The 15,051-nt window shown below is 47.0% G+C and overlaps 1 protein-coding gene across 1 annotated transcript in view; it reads right to left on the reverse strand.

Annotated features, from left to right (window-relative positions):
* The window catches only part of LOC144109789 (phospholipid-transporting ATPase ABCA3-like), a 41,119-nt gene that overhangs the window by 3,558 nt on the left and 22,510 nt on the right, over positions 1 to 15,051 (reverse strand). Inside the window, exons 7-9 of the mRNA XM_077642578.1 lie at positions 11,862 to 12,043; positions 8,811 to 8,936; positions 7,622 to 7,739 (exon numbers count right to left, since the gene is read on the reverse strand). Of these exons, the coding sequence (XP_077498704.1) occupies positions 7,622 to 7,739; positions 8,811 to 8,936; positions 11,862 to 12,043 (426 nt within the window). The remainder of the gene's footprint in view (positions 1 to 7,621; positions 7,740 to 8,810; positions 8,937 to 11,861; positions 12,044 to 15,051) is intronic.

Consider the following 15,051-nt stretch of genomic DNA (forward strand, 5'->3'; position numbering starts at 1 on the left):
TTTTTAGGCCCACATACTTCTAAAACTGCATTTTTTTGAGCCACGCACTAATGAAGAAATATATTCTATTTTCATGTCTGTAAAGAATAACAAGGCCAGAGAAACTGATGATTTAGAAATCAAACCAGTAAAATATGTCCTCGACCTTTTAGTACCCCAACTTTTTTTTATCTTTAATGCTTGCTTGCAAGCAGGTACTTTCTCAGAAAGCATGCAGTGTGCCAGAGTAAGTATTATAAATAAATTTGGTGACAAAAACACTTATCAAACTATCGGCCAATCTACGTGCTACCCATTTTTTCCAAAGGATTAGAAAAGGTTACATGCGAGAGAATAATGTCTTTCTGTGACAAGCATATGATTCTCTCGGAGCAGCAATTTGGATTTCGTAAAGTTCGATCTACGGAGTTGGCCCTCTTAACGCAGAAAGAATTATTACTTAAGGGTTTTGAGCAAAAATATACATACTTTGTGTATTTTTATTGATTTCTCAAAAGTGTTCGATCGAATCGACCATACAATCCTGTCTACCGAATTAGAACATTACGGTTTCCGCAGAATTCCTGGTGCAGTTCTTAAATCATATCTTAATCATCGCAAGCAGAGTGTTGTAAGAAATGAATGGCATTCTACTGTACTAAATATTACTGCAGGGGTACTACAGGGCAGCGTATTAGGACAGATACTATATAACATCTATATAAATGATACAATAAATATTAGCAGACAGCATATTACATTATCTATGCAGATGACACGAGTCTTTTCTTCCAGTCGAATGACGTTAATGATCTCAAGGCTTCCACGAATACAACACTAATTAAACTTCTTGAGTGGACTAGAGCAAACTGTTTAAAAATCAATGCTAGCAAAACAAAAGCTCCGATTTTTGCGCCTGTGCAAAAAAAAAATATTACAGTTGAATCCCGGTACAACGTATGCCGCTTCAACGAAATTTTCGCCACAACGAAGTATTTTTCATTCCCCACGAAATCCCCATAGGAGTTAATGTATTAAAATTCCCTCGAGAACGAATTACTTTGTGAGCACGCATTCGCTTCTACGAATTTTTCGCGACTTTCACCGGTCAGTGGCCCGCCTTTCTTCAAAAGTTGGGTGCTGTACGAGATTATTCCCTGCTAAAGCAGTGGCTTGGAGCAGCTAAATAATGCACGGAATGTATGTTTATTACATTTTCATGTATTCTTTATTAAAAAATTTGGCTGTGAGTCGTTTATTCGTCATAGGGAAGTAGCGAGGGGGCTTGTTGGCGCCGTGCGAAAGCCGCCGGCCGTACGAGGGCCAAAGACGAATCCAAATCCAGTCGCCAGCCTCCCCTCCCCGCCTTCTCCGCAGCCCTTGCCACCATTTCATCGTGTGTCGGTGTGTGTTGATCGTCGATCTCTCGCTGCAGTCTGATCTCGTCGATCGCCTCTGCCATGTCGCCGCCAACGAAGAAGCGAAAGTTTATTTCGCTAAAAGAAAGGGATAGAATTATCGCCGAAGCGGAAAGCTGAAAGAAGGCAATTATTGCCGCAGATTTTGGCATCGCGCCGAGTTCGCTCTCGACGATTTTGAAGAATAAGGACAGCATTAAGAAGGCACTTTCATCGGGCACTTCAGCGCCGCACAAGAAAGTGACGCAACCAACGTATGAAGAGCTCGACAAGGCTGTCTATGCTTGGTTCGTCGATACACGAGCAACAAACATGCCCCTGAGCGGCAAAATTGTACAGCAGAAGGCCCTAAATTACGCTTGTTTGGTAGGGCTGAACGACTTTAAGGCAAGCATAGGATGGCTGAATCGCTTTAAAGGAAGGCATAGCATCGTCGGCAAGGTTTTGTGCGGTGAATCGGCATCTGCGGACGTTGACGGCGCATGAGCATGGGCGGCGGACAACATGACTGACATAACGAGCAGTTACGCTCCGTCTGATATTTATAACGCAGACGAGACGGGCCTCTTCTATGAGATGCTGCCAGCGAAGACGCTTGATTTTAAAGGGCAGCGTTGCCACGGAGGCAAACATAGGAAGAAACGAGTGACTGTGCTGCTGTGCACAAATGTGGATGGGTCTGACAAACGCCCCCAGTTAGTTATTAACAAAAGCGCAGAACCGCGCTGCTTCAACGGGAACAGGAGCCTACCTGTCAAGTACGTGGCAAACAGCCGGTCGTGGATGACCCGTGCCATTTTTGCTGACTGGGTGGTGGCACTTGACCGCGACATGAGCAGACAAAATCGAAAGGTTTGTTTTCTCTTGGACAGCGCACCGCATTGACGACGTCAAGCTGTCAAGTGTGGAGCTGAAGTTCTTCCCGCCGAACTGTACCTCAGTCATTCAACCCCTGGACCAAGGCATCATCCGGAGCATGAAGTCTTCCTACCGGGAGAGGTTGATCCAGCGGCTTCTCCTGAACACCGACACTGGTAGGGAGACGCAAGTCGATCCTTCCATGGCTTTAGAAATGATGGCTGCGGCATGGAGAGCAACACGGTGCAGCGTGATCCGCAATTGCTTCAAGCACGCCGGGTTTGTCGACAGCAAGGCGACCAGCACGACTGCAGCCGCGGAAAGTGTACCATCGTCGACTCCGGGGATTGACGTCACTTGTAAATTGCTGCAGGAAGCTGGAAACGTCCCTGCTGACATAGCGCTGAACGATTTCCTCGACGCTGACGCGAACGTGATTGTCCACGAAGAGCCAAGCGAAGAAGGCATCTTCAAAAGTGTTCGCGAGTCGGAAGAGCCGTCCGATCATGAAGACGACTCCGCTCAAGATTTCCCTGCACCGGCAGCCTCATCGCAGGTACTAGATGCCTTCGACGTTATTTTAAATTCCTTGGCACACACGATGACGACGTTGCGATGTCGCTGTTAACAGAGTGTGAGAGTCGCGTGACGCCGCTGCTGGCAGTGAAACGCAAGCAGGCTAAGCTCACAGATTTGTGGCAATGAAACTATGTTTTGCTGGAGTTATTGCCTTGCATTTCTGGTTAATTTCTCGGCAGTGAAATTTCGCGAGAACGAAATTTCTCGCGCGTCCCGTCGATTTCGTTGTAGCGTGATTGAACTGTACTAGGGATTTCAGTGTGCAGCTTGGATCAGAGGAGATAAAACAAATGAAGTTAAAAGCTTACGGGTATTCTTTAATCAACACTTAAATTGGGATACACACGTGAACCATGTGGCAGGAAAGCGAACGAAATCTACGTGTTTGCTTTCTTGGTTCCGGCACGTGCTTCCAGTGAAAATTAAAGTTACGCTTCAAATTTTCTTATTTCTCCCCTATATAAATTATTGTAGCCTTATCTGGACTTACACAAGCCAAGGCAACATAAACAAACTGCGTCTACTGCAAAAGAAAGCTATTTGTCACGTAGCAAATGCTCCCTATGACGCCGATACAAAAGAACTATTTTCATCTTTAATGTGCTTCCTTTACAGCATGTCCACCAATTAGACCTCATTATGAAATACAAAGAAGCTATAAAAAATAACAGTAACACTTTCATAAAGCTCTGTAATCTTAGAAAAACTCCAGAAGCCCCCTATCGCATTAGAAAAAGAGAATTCTGGTCAATTCCTTTTTCACACAGAAATCATGGCCTACACAGACTACAGTACCACATGGCGAAGTACCTTAATCTATTGGAAGGAAATATTATTCACATTTGCGAAATTTCAAAGAAACAATGGAAAGAATACCTCATATTACGAAGCATGTAACTCTGCTATTTTTTAAGATACCAGAGTGCAAAACACAGTACTTCACACAAAATGTGCATTTCAATGTTCTATACTTTTTATGTTCGCTGTTTTATTGTTGTTGTTAATCTGGTTCCTGTGACCTGAAAATTACCTATGCAATGTTGTGTGTGAGCGCGTTTATGATTTTGATGTTATTCAAGTTTTATTTTGTTTTGTATAGAAATGCCTGTTGTCTGCTAGCCATGCCAAGACAGGGGCAGGAACCCCGTCAAGCTACTGGGATAGTAGCTTTTTGTTCCTGTCCCAGTTCTTTCTTTTTCATGGCTGATTGTGGAAAAAAATGCTGAATAAAGGACTTGATTTGATTTGACTTTTAGACAAACGTCTATGAAGAGCCTATAGACTGTCTACAAAATTTTTGTAAGGAATGATTCTTATTTTTGTCGCCTATATTCTGTCCTTTGTGCCCGGTAGCTTTGGTCATCATGAGCCTGACTACGCCCACTGCAAGAAAAGCGGTAGTATGTATTCAGTCAGATTGCGTAACGTGTCAGCATATTACGAACCGCATGGAGGGCGGAAACCTGGTGATATTGTGGTTGGCCCTGTTTGTGTAGGCGGTAGACATTAAAGGTCGGGCGGGAAGTATGGCGGAGAAGGACGACGCATGCGCATTGGCTGCGCGCGGGCTCCCGGTACTCGGGTACCGGCGTTGGCCTTCGCCGTTTTGGCATCCGAAGCACAGGAGCGCTCGAAGTTCCAACGAGTGCTGAATTAGAGTCTAGGCATTGCTCCGACAATTGGTAGGAAGCTTTAAAAGCGATAACGCCGAACAGAGGAGAGTTTGCGCTGAGAACGCGATTCTTCCTAATGCAGCCTATGACGTCGTACGTGGTAACGTGGCGACGAAAACCTGCGGGTTTGTAGTGCAGATGTACCCGCCGCGGTGGCTCAGTGGTCAGTGCGCTCGGCTACTGATCCGGAGTGCACGGGTTCGAACCCGACCGCGGCGGCTGCGTTTTTGTGGAGGCATAACGCTAAGGCGCCCGTGTGCTGTGCGATGTCAGAGCACGTTAAAGATCCCCAGGTGGTCTAAATTATTCCGTACCCCTCCACTACGGCACCTTTTTTTTCTTTCACTCCCTCCTGTATCCTGTGGAAACCTGTTTCCCCCCTCCATTTCGATGCGGCCCAACTTCATCGTCGGCCGTCGGTAATGCACTGCCTCGGCTGGGCGAGGAGGGAAGTCTCCCTAATGGGGGAAAGGGAACGGCGACGGGAGCGCCACCTCGTAGGTTACGCGGAATTATGCGGGACCGGACAGTCTCTCTTCGGGATCCGGCCAGCGTCACGAGCGGTTGGAGCCGCACGTTCTCGTCACTTTCCGCGGCAGGCGCACGGGGATCCGTTGTGCCTTACCGCTGGACTTCTGGCTTCAGGCAGCGAAGCGAGTGCAGCAAACGTGCGCTCTGGTCGCCTTCTCCAGCAAATGCTAGGGAGTGGCTTTGCCTCAAGAATGCGGCGTGCACGGGAAAACCCGGCCGCCATTGTCGGCGCATACAAATGTTCGCCGCCGATACTTCCGAAGTCGCGCCCCTGCCCCAGCCGGTAAGTCGGAGGTCCTTACGTTGCCTTCTATACTTCCGAGGAATGCCTCGTTGATGTTTTGTAGCTAGCTGGCCCGCTCTGAGTATTAATTGCAACTGTAATAAATAGCATATGAGTGTTAACGCTATTGTCGTCCCTCCCCTTTGTCCCTCGAGCACGAACCCCATCCGCGGTTAGCGAGCGGGAACGCTGCATCCGCGGAGTGCGAGCGGGGCGGAAGGTTGTCCCCCATATATGTCCACAATCCCTTCCCTCACGGCGCGTTCAGGTGTCCAACAATATATGAGACATACTGCGCCATTTCCTTTCCCCAAAAACCTTTGATTATTATTATTATTATTATTATTATTATTATTATTATTATTATTATTATTATTATTATTATTATTATTATTATTATTATTGAGGTAAGGAAATGGCACAGCAACCGTCTCACATATCTCGGTGGACACCCGAACCGCGCCTTAAGGGAAGGAAAATGAAATGAACATAAGCGGGAGGCAAATCAAAAGTTCAGTGCAGCACCATTCAAGCCACAAAAACAATGCACCAAAGCGGCGAACTCTTACTGCTCGCTTCCCTCAGCTTCGCGTGTGCTGTGCGATGTCAGTTATCCCCAGGTGGTCGAAATTATTCCGGAGCCCTCCACTACGGCACCCCTTTCTTCCTTTCTTATCTGAGTCCCTCATTTATCCCTTCCGTTACGGCGCGGTTCAGGTGTCCAGCGATATATGAGACAGATACTGCGCCATTTCCTTTCCCCTTAAACCAATTATTATTATTTTTGAGGAAAGGAAATGACACAGTAACCGTCTCACATATCTCGGCGGACACCCGAACGGGCCGTAAGGGAAGGAAAATGAAATGAACATATGCGGGAGTCAAATCAAAAGTTCCACTCCGCACCAGTCAAGCCACAAAAACAATGCACCAAAGCGGTGAACTCTTACTGCTTGCTTCCCCCAGCTTCGCGTGTGCTGTGCGATGCCAGGTGGTCGAAATTATTCCGGAGCCCTCCACTACGACACCCCTTCCTTTCTTATCCCAGTCCCTCATTTATCCCTTCTGTTACGGCGCGGTTCAGGTGTCCGCCGATATGTGACACAGACACTGAGCCATTTCCTTCCCCAAAAACTAATTATTATTATTAGTGCAGATGTCGGATGTGAGTGAACGATGAATGTGGGGGTTTTGTGGTACCAGAGCGGCTAAAGGCCAATAAGTACCAAAACTGTGATGCTATATATTTACGGATAGGAAGGTTTAATAAATGCTGCTAGAGGGAGTGGGGGGGGGGGGGATGATCATTATGGAAATGGGCCACACTCCCTCGATACCAGTAGAATTTAACTTAAGTGCACAGAAGTCTCGATAACGACTATATGGTGAATCATCTTTGAAAGGGCCAGGATATTTCACGCCTTTTGTCGTAAGCACTCCCGACTTCAGTGCAGGTGGTAACTGCCCCGAGTAGTGCGTGTTGAGAACTGTTGGCTCTTGACGACTGTAGGTCGACATAACGTCATACTTCGATATAGAACCAGCGACAAAATCAGAGGCATATCATCCGTAGTTAGCAATATCTGAAATAGATGGTTGCGTAAGCCATAATTCCATTCATTGCGCAAGCAATCCGCTCACCGGTCTTTATAAAATCGAGCGCAGCAATTCTTTGATATTAAACTCACCACAATTGCCATCATCGCGCAACAACCAATATTGTGGGACTGAACGGGAACAGTAATGTGTTCAAGATCCTTGCGCTTCTAAAATTCAACAAAAATTTGTCCCTGTCGGGCTCTGTCGATCTAGCTAAAGTGTTGACCTGATTTGAATAACCAATGGCATGCTTTTCTGTGAAGTATATTTTTCTGTTGCTTTTTGTTATTTTTTTGGGTACGGTTCATTTCCTCATTGTCTTTTCTAATGGTTTTTGTGTATGTATGTTGCCTGCTGCCCTACAATGTAGGGGCCAAGGGGCATGTCAAGCCACAATTTCTGGCTTTTTTCCCTCGACCCTAACCATGTATACATGGGAGATAAATTGAATTGAAATGAAAAAATTGAATAGCTGTATGGTGTTAACGCAGAATGTATGCCTTTTCTTAATGGACGCCGTAGAAATATACGAGGGTGCTCGGAAATCAAAGGGCGTTTACATGATAATTTTTACGTATTAAAAGAACTCATTGCCATACTGCAGGTGCATAAAATCGCGTTAATGAGCGCTGATTTAAATTGTGTCCTTAGCCCTGTGGCATTCTGAGACGAATTCGAAAGGAAAACAGCGTGGCACGTACCAGTTATTATATTAAGGACGGTTGAGTGTCCGCAGCCCTGCGGCCCCAGGATCACCGTGATCTGCTTGTTGTAGATGGTCAGGCTGACGTTCTTCACATCGCCACCGCCCTTCCCGCTCTGCACAGATGATCGCTTTGTAATAAGGAACCCGCAACGAGAGGCGTCAAAATTTTTCAGAGATCTAGTTCATAAACAGACATTCACCATCGTCGTCATTAGGCAAGCTACACGTCGACTGCATGACAAAGGCCTCTCCCACTTACTTCCAGATAGCTCGGCCCGGCGTCAGCTGAGGCCATGATGCGGAACTTCAAAATCTAATCCTTCCACCTCCATCCGTTCATTTTTCTCATTTTCATCTCGGCCGCGATATCAATATCTCGTGTTGTTTGTTACAGGGCGGAAAGTTGAGCAAGTTGAAGACAGAAGGAATGGGGGGCACTGCGCTTTTTTGTTTCCACACCCACTTTCTTTCTACCTGTCTCCTCACATTACCTCGTCATTTTTCCCCTTTCATAACGCGTTGTGTTGTCCGCAATTTGTTTTTATGTGCTCTCTTTGGCTGAAATTTTGGTTGGGGGGATACTGTTACTTTACTGCAGATACTTTTGTAACAAGCAACTGCAGCTTTCGTATATATTGGAACCAGCGAACAGGCAGGATCACCAGAAGAATGAGTACATGTACAGCGCTATCCCGTGTACTCGTTCTTCTGGTGATCCCTTCTATTCACTGGTTCCAGTGTGTTCGATTCACAGCAACTTGTCCGCATGTTTACCTTGTTAAACTCCAGCCTTCTGTACATCACTTTTGAATGTAATGCAACTGTGGGACATTGTAAGATACTGTTATGAACGTATTGATGAACATGGTCTAACCTTCCAACGCGTAGCAATATCGTGCATTTAATGTTTCTCCTGCGCTCGCCGCGAGTAGTTAAAACTTCCATATCAAACCAACGTGGTGCCTTTTTACAATAAATGCTAGAAAACTACAAGCGCCCCGAGGGAATCTGCGGATGTATTGATTGTTATGGCGCAATCATACCATATGCGAAAAAAAATGCGTTCATCAATATCTTCACGTTTAAAAGATGTTCTTGTCCATGATTTTCTTTTTCTGAGTACGGACCATACATAGCCCAAAGATTCGATATGACGGCCGCCCTGTGCCCTGCTGAGAACTCACCGCGCACAAGTCCAACAGGTGGATGACCGGCTCGTTTTTCTTCGGGTCTGGTTCGAAATACCTCGGGTCCTGGACGTAGGGTACATTTCTGATGTTCCATCTCCTGTACGGTGACCAGTACTCGCCCTGCGGGGACAAGGTTGACGTCACAGTGAAGGGCAGTGAGGGCTTACCGCGTTAGCCGTGCTAGAGCTATGCTGACACACACACGCACGAACGCACGCACGCACACACAATGCGGTACTCTTAACCCAACTCGAAGGCAGAACATCATACAGAAGCCGCCGGTACAAAATACAAATATCGTTCAAAACACGAGATGAATGGTTAGCTGGGACAAACTAAAAGGAAAATAAGAAAGGCCACAACTTGAAATAAAAAAGAGCAGAGAAAAGAACCTTTGCATCTTCATTCTACTTAGATCACGCTCAACACATCAAGGTCTACCACAGCAAACTGGCATCACTTGACGGAACATGACTCGAATAGTTTCACGAAGGAAGCACGCATTAAGGCTATCATCACTCAAGGGTAACCGCGCTTGAAGCCTTTTGGATGATTGCAAAGATATGCCACCCGCCCCATCGCACCTATAGACGCGAGGAAAAGAGCGACTGGTGATCGCTTCAGACGAATTCGAACATGCAAAACCTAGTGGCACATAGAAAAAAATTGAAGGGTCGACACTTGAACTCCGCCCTAAGAGTATGACGCGATAGATTTAATGGGTTAATGCCCATATATGCGGAATTGGCCGTTCTATACTTAACATTCATACATCCCTGGCAGTCCCCGTACCAATCCTGGCGCAATGGCGCAGCGGTTAAGCTATGCGCCACTGGTCTGCGATGGCATGTGCTGCCCCCGGCGGGACATGTGCGGCCCAGGTTGCTCTTCCAGAGCAACCTCTCGCGAACAACCATTAATTTGACTGCAACTTACCACGGTGCACAGTTTGCTCACAATCCGGTGGGCAGGTTGTGATGATGCTACAAGGTTACGTGACCTAGGTGGCCCACACCTGCCTCCTAGGTTGCTTCCGTGGGGATTTTGTAGCGAAAGCTACATTGGCCACGAACTCGCTGTTTCGCCGTGCTTGCAGTCCCACCGTGGTTGAGCAGCACCACGTGACCAACCGCGTGGCGAACCACCTGACAACAACTAGTCAGACAACCAGACTAACCTAGACTTTCAATCAAGATTAACCAAGGCTAACCAAAATATGCCTTGGCTTTCGCTACGTATATCCTGGCATAGCCGAGCTAAGCCACTGCGAATTTTTTTCGTGGATTTTTCGCTGACGGTCAACGACGCCGACGACAGCGCTGGGTTTTCTACGACACGACCGAGCTCCTAAACGCTATCGCGTTAATACATCCAGCCTTACACCCTTCTTGCTTCACCCCATTCCAAGCCCCCCTCTCCCTCCCTCCACAGTGGATCGAACCACCTCTACCTGTGGCCTGCCCTTAACCGCACGCACCTCGATCTTCCTGGGAGGACGCTCTCATAGCTGCAACGTAACCAACCAGGTGAAGGCTGATCGACCGGGCAAAGCTTAGAGGGCTCCAGGAGCGCTAGGGGCCCTCACGGGGTAAAAAAGTCATTTCAGTAAAACTGTTTCTGTCCTCCCACTGGATGAAAGCGAACAGACAGGTGATACGAAATGGTTTTCTCTTGCAGACGAAAATACTTAGTGAGAGCTCAGCGTCGTCCTCCTGTCTCTTATAACTTTAGTGCGAAGACATACCTCAGACTTTCTAGCGTAAAATTCTTTAGTTGCCGTTCTGGCTCATCAAAACCAAAAGTGCTTCCTAAGCTGCAGTTAGCTTTACGGCGAAACGGACGTCGTAAAATTTTCCTCGCCGAATTGGATTAGAACCAAGTTTAATCAACGTTCTGGCGCGACTCCTCGAGACCACCCGGATGTGACCACAAATGTTTACTTGTAGATGGTGCGGCAGCATAGCCCGCGCCGCTGGACTAAACGGGCGCTCTGATAACAGATGGCGCTACATTTAAGACGATAGTAGTGACCGTGCAAAAGCACTGCTTGTGACGCCTACAGCACTGTAGCAGAGAGGAAAAGCATAAATTACCGTCACCATTATCTGAATTAAATGCAATTATTGTCTTGTACTGTTGTCAGAAAAAGTTTCCCGGAAGTGGGTATATGGTAAAGAAATGAGTTCGACGTAGTCGAGTAAGCCGATCGTCAGAGGCACTTTTCGCGATGGCTTTGCGCTCATTCTGCGCATCCATAAGGAGAGAGAAAAAATGGTGGGGGAGAGAGAGAAAGAACTTTGGAAGTGGTGCGCCATTTTGCGGGGCTAAATCATTCGAAGAGTAGGAAACGTCCTCAAGAAATGCAACGCTGATCGACTTGGACGCCTCATCAAGACGGTGCTGGACTGATCGGTAACGCCAGCTTTTATGCGCCATTTAAAGCAGGGTGGTGCCACCCTAAATATGTACATGAACTGGCCAAGACCGATCGAGAAAGTGTCGCCACCACACACAATGACCAGAGCTACGCCAGTCGGCGAAAAATTACAAACATACGCGTACTTTCCGAAACTGTCTTCCAGCGAGCAGCGTGTCATGTAATCTCCGAGACTTTTACTGTTTTCTACCACCGCCTATGCGAAATTCTATGTAATATATAATGTACTATAATTTCACACGCCAATAAAAAGTGTGACTGATTTTTCTACAGCATTTTGGTCAGGTATGTATACGGAAAAAGGCATCAGAAAAAAAGTCACTACGAGAACGCAGCATCACAAGTATTACTAAGTGGGCACACTGACAACAGATGGCGCTACTTTTGAGACGCATGTGGTGACTGCGTGAAAGCATAAATTGGGAGGGAGGAGTAAGCCTACAGGCTTGTAGCAAAACGGAAAGGCATAAATCCTCACTGGCATATTCCAGTCCAATGCCCTTAATGTCTTGTACAGTCGCCAGCAAAAGTTCATGATTTGTGGGCGCTGCGCACCAGAACAATGGGCCATCACAGCAAGCGACACTTCGACATTCTGACGCACGTACCGAGAAGATAAAGTAAAACGGCTTCGGGACGCCGTATCCCCATGGAACCACGTTGTCCAGGTACCAGATCAGGCCCACCATGACGAGAGCGGCGCAGAGGCTGAGCAAGCTCAGCTCGCCCACGCTCACGTTGTCCAACGTGGTGGCACTTTCGAAGGCGTTCTTCCACGTCAGGCCCACCTCTGCAGTGCAGTGGTGGCCTTCATATAAGCGCTTACAGGTGGCTCCTACGGGCCTTCTGTTTGATATCATTAGTAGAAAGCTTTAAACTGTGCAAGCGAACAGCCATTTGAGAAGGGTTCCGGAAGCGTAGAAACAAGCGCAGCGAAAGCTACAGGATCATCTAAGCACATGCCTGAGTTTGTTTGTTTTTTCGACATTTTCGTCCGATAATAACTCAGCTATCCCCTATAAACCCTATCTCTTCCATTATTTCACCTCACCTGCTTGCTTCAACCGCCCGTCCACCCATGCCAACCCCGAACCCTCGCTTCTCTTCCCTCCCCTCCCTTTAGCTGGCTGACAAACTGGCTCTGCTGAATCAGGAACAGGGATTACTGAGTACGTAAGCACTGTACCTCACAGATTACATTTTGTAACTTCAAAATGAGGGAATTTGTCCGAAAGTTCAGTCGCGTGCAGCCGCCATGTCGTGCATGCCTTTTTCGAAAGCGTGCCGTTTAGTCGATCATTACTAAAGGCACCGAGGGTACCTGACGGGGGCTCCTAACGGTCAGATCACTCCCAAGCGAAAATCCTAAATATTCAAACTTGTTTAATGCAGAATTTTCATTCGAGTCCAGTTGCTCTCAGTTGGATACCAGTTGACTCCAACTGGAACTCAGCTGGGAACCAATCGGAATCAACTGGGAATCAATCGGAATCAACTGGTTAAGATTTCTGTCTGCAGTCGATTCGACCAGATACGACGCGCTTTCCAAGTTTGACCCCGTACTACCTGCTGTTGATCTGTCTCGTATATCCAACGATGCATCGCGCACTTTAGTCAGAAGAAACCTTCTGGTGCGTGCGTGAGACTTCAAGGGGTCGACAATAAGACAGACTTCACTGGCTTTTGCCATGAGCGCTGTTACATTCCCTACTTATAATGTTGGGGACCCCTGAATGCAGCCTGACATGTTTCCCATCACACATGTTCTCTACAATTCTTTTTTAAGCGAAAATTATTGCCCCAGGGCATCATGATGGGTGAAGGTGTGATGAATGATGTAGTAAAGATTAAATTAATGGAAAAAGGCTAGCTGATTTGATGAAGTCCTGTAGAGAACGATTGTACGGTCCCTGCGTCCAGGCAATGTATGAAGCAGGGTTGCTTGGTGAAAGACCGGCTACCATCAGGTGCCGGATCCTTGTAGGCTTGAGAGCTGGGCAGTCCCACAGCAAGTGATGAATGTCGGCTTCAATGTCCTCGTGTTTACATATCGGACACCCTGGCCGAGGAAACAATTCTCGGTACTTAGGCCACTTCCGAGTTATGGCTGGTGTGAGGGCAACCCCGACCCGGATCCTCCTAAGCGCAACCTCCTCTGCACGGGTAAGACCGCGGAGGAGGGTTACCGCACACGGAGGGATGAGTTCACGTGTGCGGCGCCGGAGGAGTTCCTTTCTTGATGAAAAAAGGGTAAAATTGTCCAAATGAAGGAGCCGAGGCAGTGATGAGTCTGGATTCGCAAGGCGGGTCACTAAATCTGCCTGGCTTTGATAGGTCAGCAGATCCCGTGGGACCCACTCAATACGTACTGGCTGCAGGATGCGTGCCGCGAGCCGGTGGATGTCCTGACATATCGTTGGACAGCGGCTAACACGTCGTAGCAACCGGACAACTTGAAGGGCGTCAGTGTCTACGATTCTCCCCGATTCTCTACGATTCTGCTCAAAGCACGTTACCTGCGACATATAGTAATTATTCATATGTACGAAGAAAAGTGTAAAAGGGATTGTAATTCGGCTCTGCATTAATAATTTCAGGGCATGTTCAAAACCACATGATGAGGTGAAATAGAGCAGCACGGAGCAATGCAACTGAAAATGTTTGCTTATGCTCGAACATACGGACCTGACCAGTAAATTTAGACGGGCAACATAAGCGGCCCTACTGAACCTCTCTGAACTGTTAGAGCTCTAAGTGCTTAAGGCAGCCACACGAGCGACTATAAATTATCTTCATGACTCTCATTAACAGGATTAATGAGTCTCTCTTACAGCGTCGAACACCCACTGCTTTCGTGTTCAGTGTCGAGGCACACTCGCCACGCCATACTTTGCACGGAAAGTTTCATTTACGTCTTCGTATTTTCCTCGCATGGTAACAAGTCGCAAAAATTTTTATTGCTTTGTGTCGTAGACTGATATTGTATTTCTTTTTATCTTTACTTTCTTTGCCTTTTCGCCCACCCAGCCTAAACTGGCTTAATGTTTACTGGATTGAATAAACAAGGACACTAATAATGTTCATCTCCTGAAGTCATGGTGAAATCATACAGTTACTTTTTATTCCGCATTCAACACTCCTAACTGTGCCTATACTAATTCACCAGGCATGCTCCTATATATGGGAGACCCCATAGAAACCATCAGAAACGAATCTCCAGCAACCGCGGTGTTGACCACACTATACTCCACGATAACTTTTGCTGGTAATGGAACGGTAATGGAACCTCCGCTTACGATTGTTCGTTTCCTCTTAAACATATAGAAAATTGCCATTAGTCGTTTTTTTGCATATTTTTCATACAACCGCTAACTTTCAGTATTGAAAGTCAAAGGGAGAAGAACAGTTTTCTTGATTGCACCAAATCTGCTAGGCACGTCTAGTTGCAAAAAGTTTCTGTACATGACGCCAGCTCCCCAGTGATGCAGTGAAGGTGCTGTGTAGTGTCACTGGAAACTCATCCAGGGACCTTCAATACCTAGAAGAGAGAGTCGGCTAGGTGCACCGGCATACGCCCCAACTGTTTGGCTCAACTGTCTCGCGAAATGACACAGATCCAGCCGCTTCGCCCCTGTAGCCTTCCCTATTATGCAAAAAAAAGTCGCCGAGTATAATTGTATGGCATTTGCGAAGGTACTGTGAAGTTCGGATAAACACTCTATATGAAGGTTTGCGGGTTGCCCAATACCCTTCGATGCCCGGATGAAAGTCTTTCACGCAACGTTGCTGAGCCGAGTG

The sequence above is a fragment of the Amblyomma americanum genome, chromosome 11, assembly GCF_052857255.1.
Source record: "Amblyomma americanum isolate KBUSLIRL-KWMA chromosome 11, ASM5285725v1, whole genome shotgun sequence".
Lineage (NCBI taxonomy): Eukaryota > Metazoa > Arthropoda > Arachnida > Ixodida > Ixodidae > Amblyomma > Amblyomma americanum.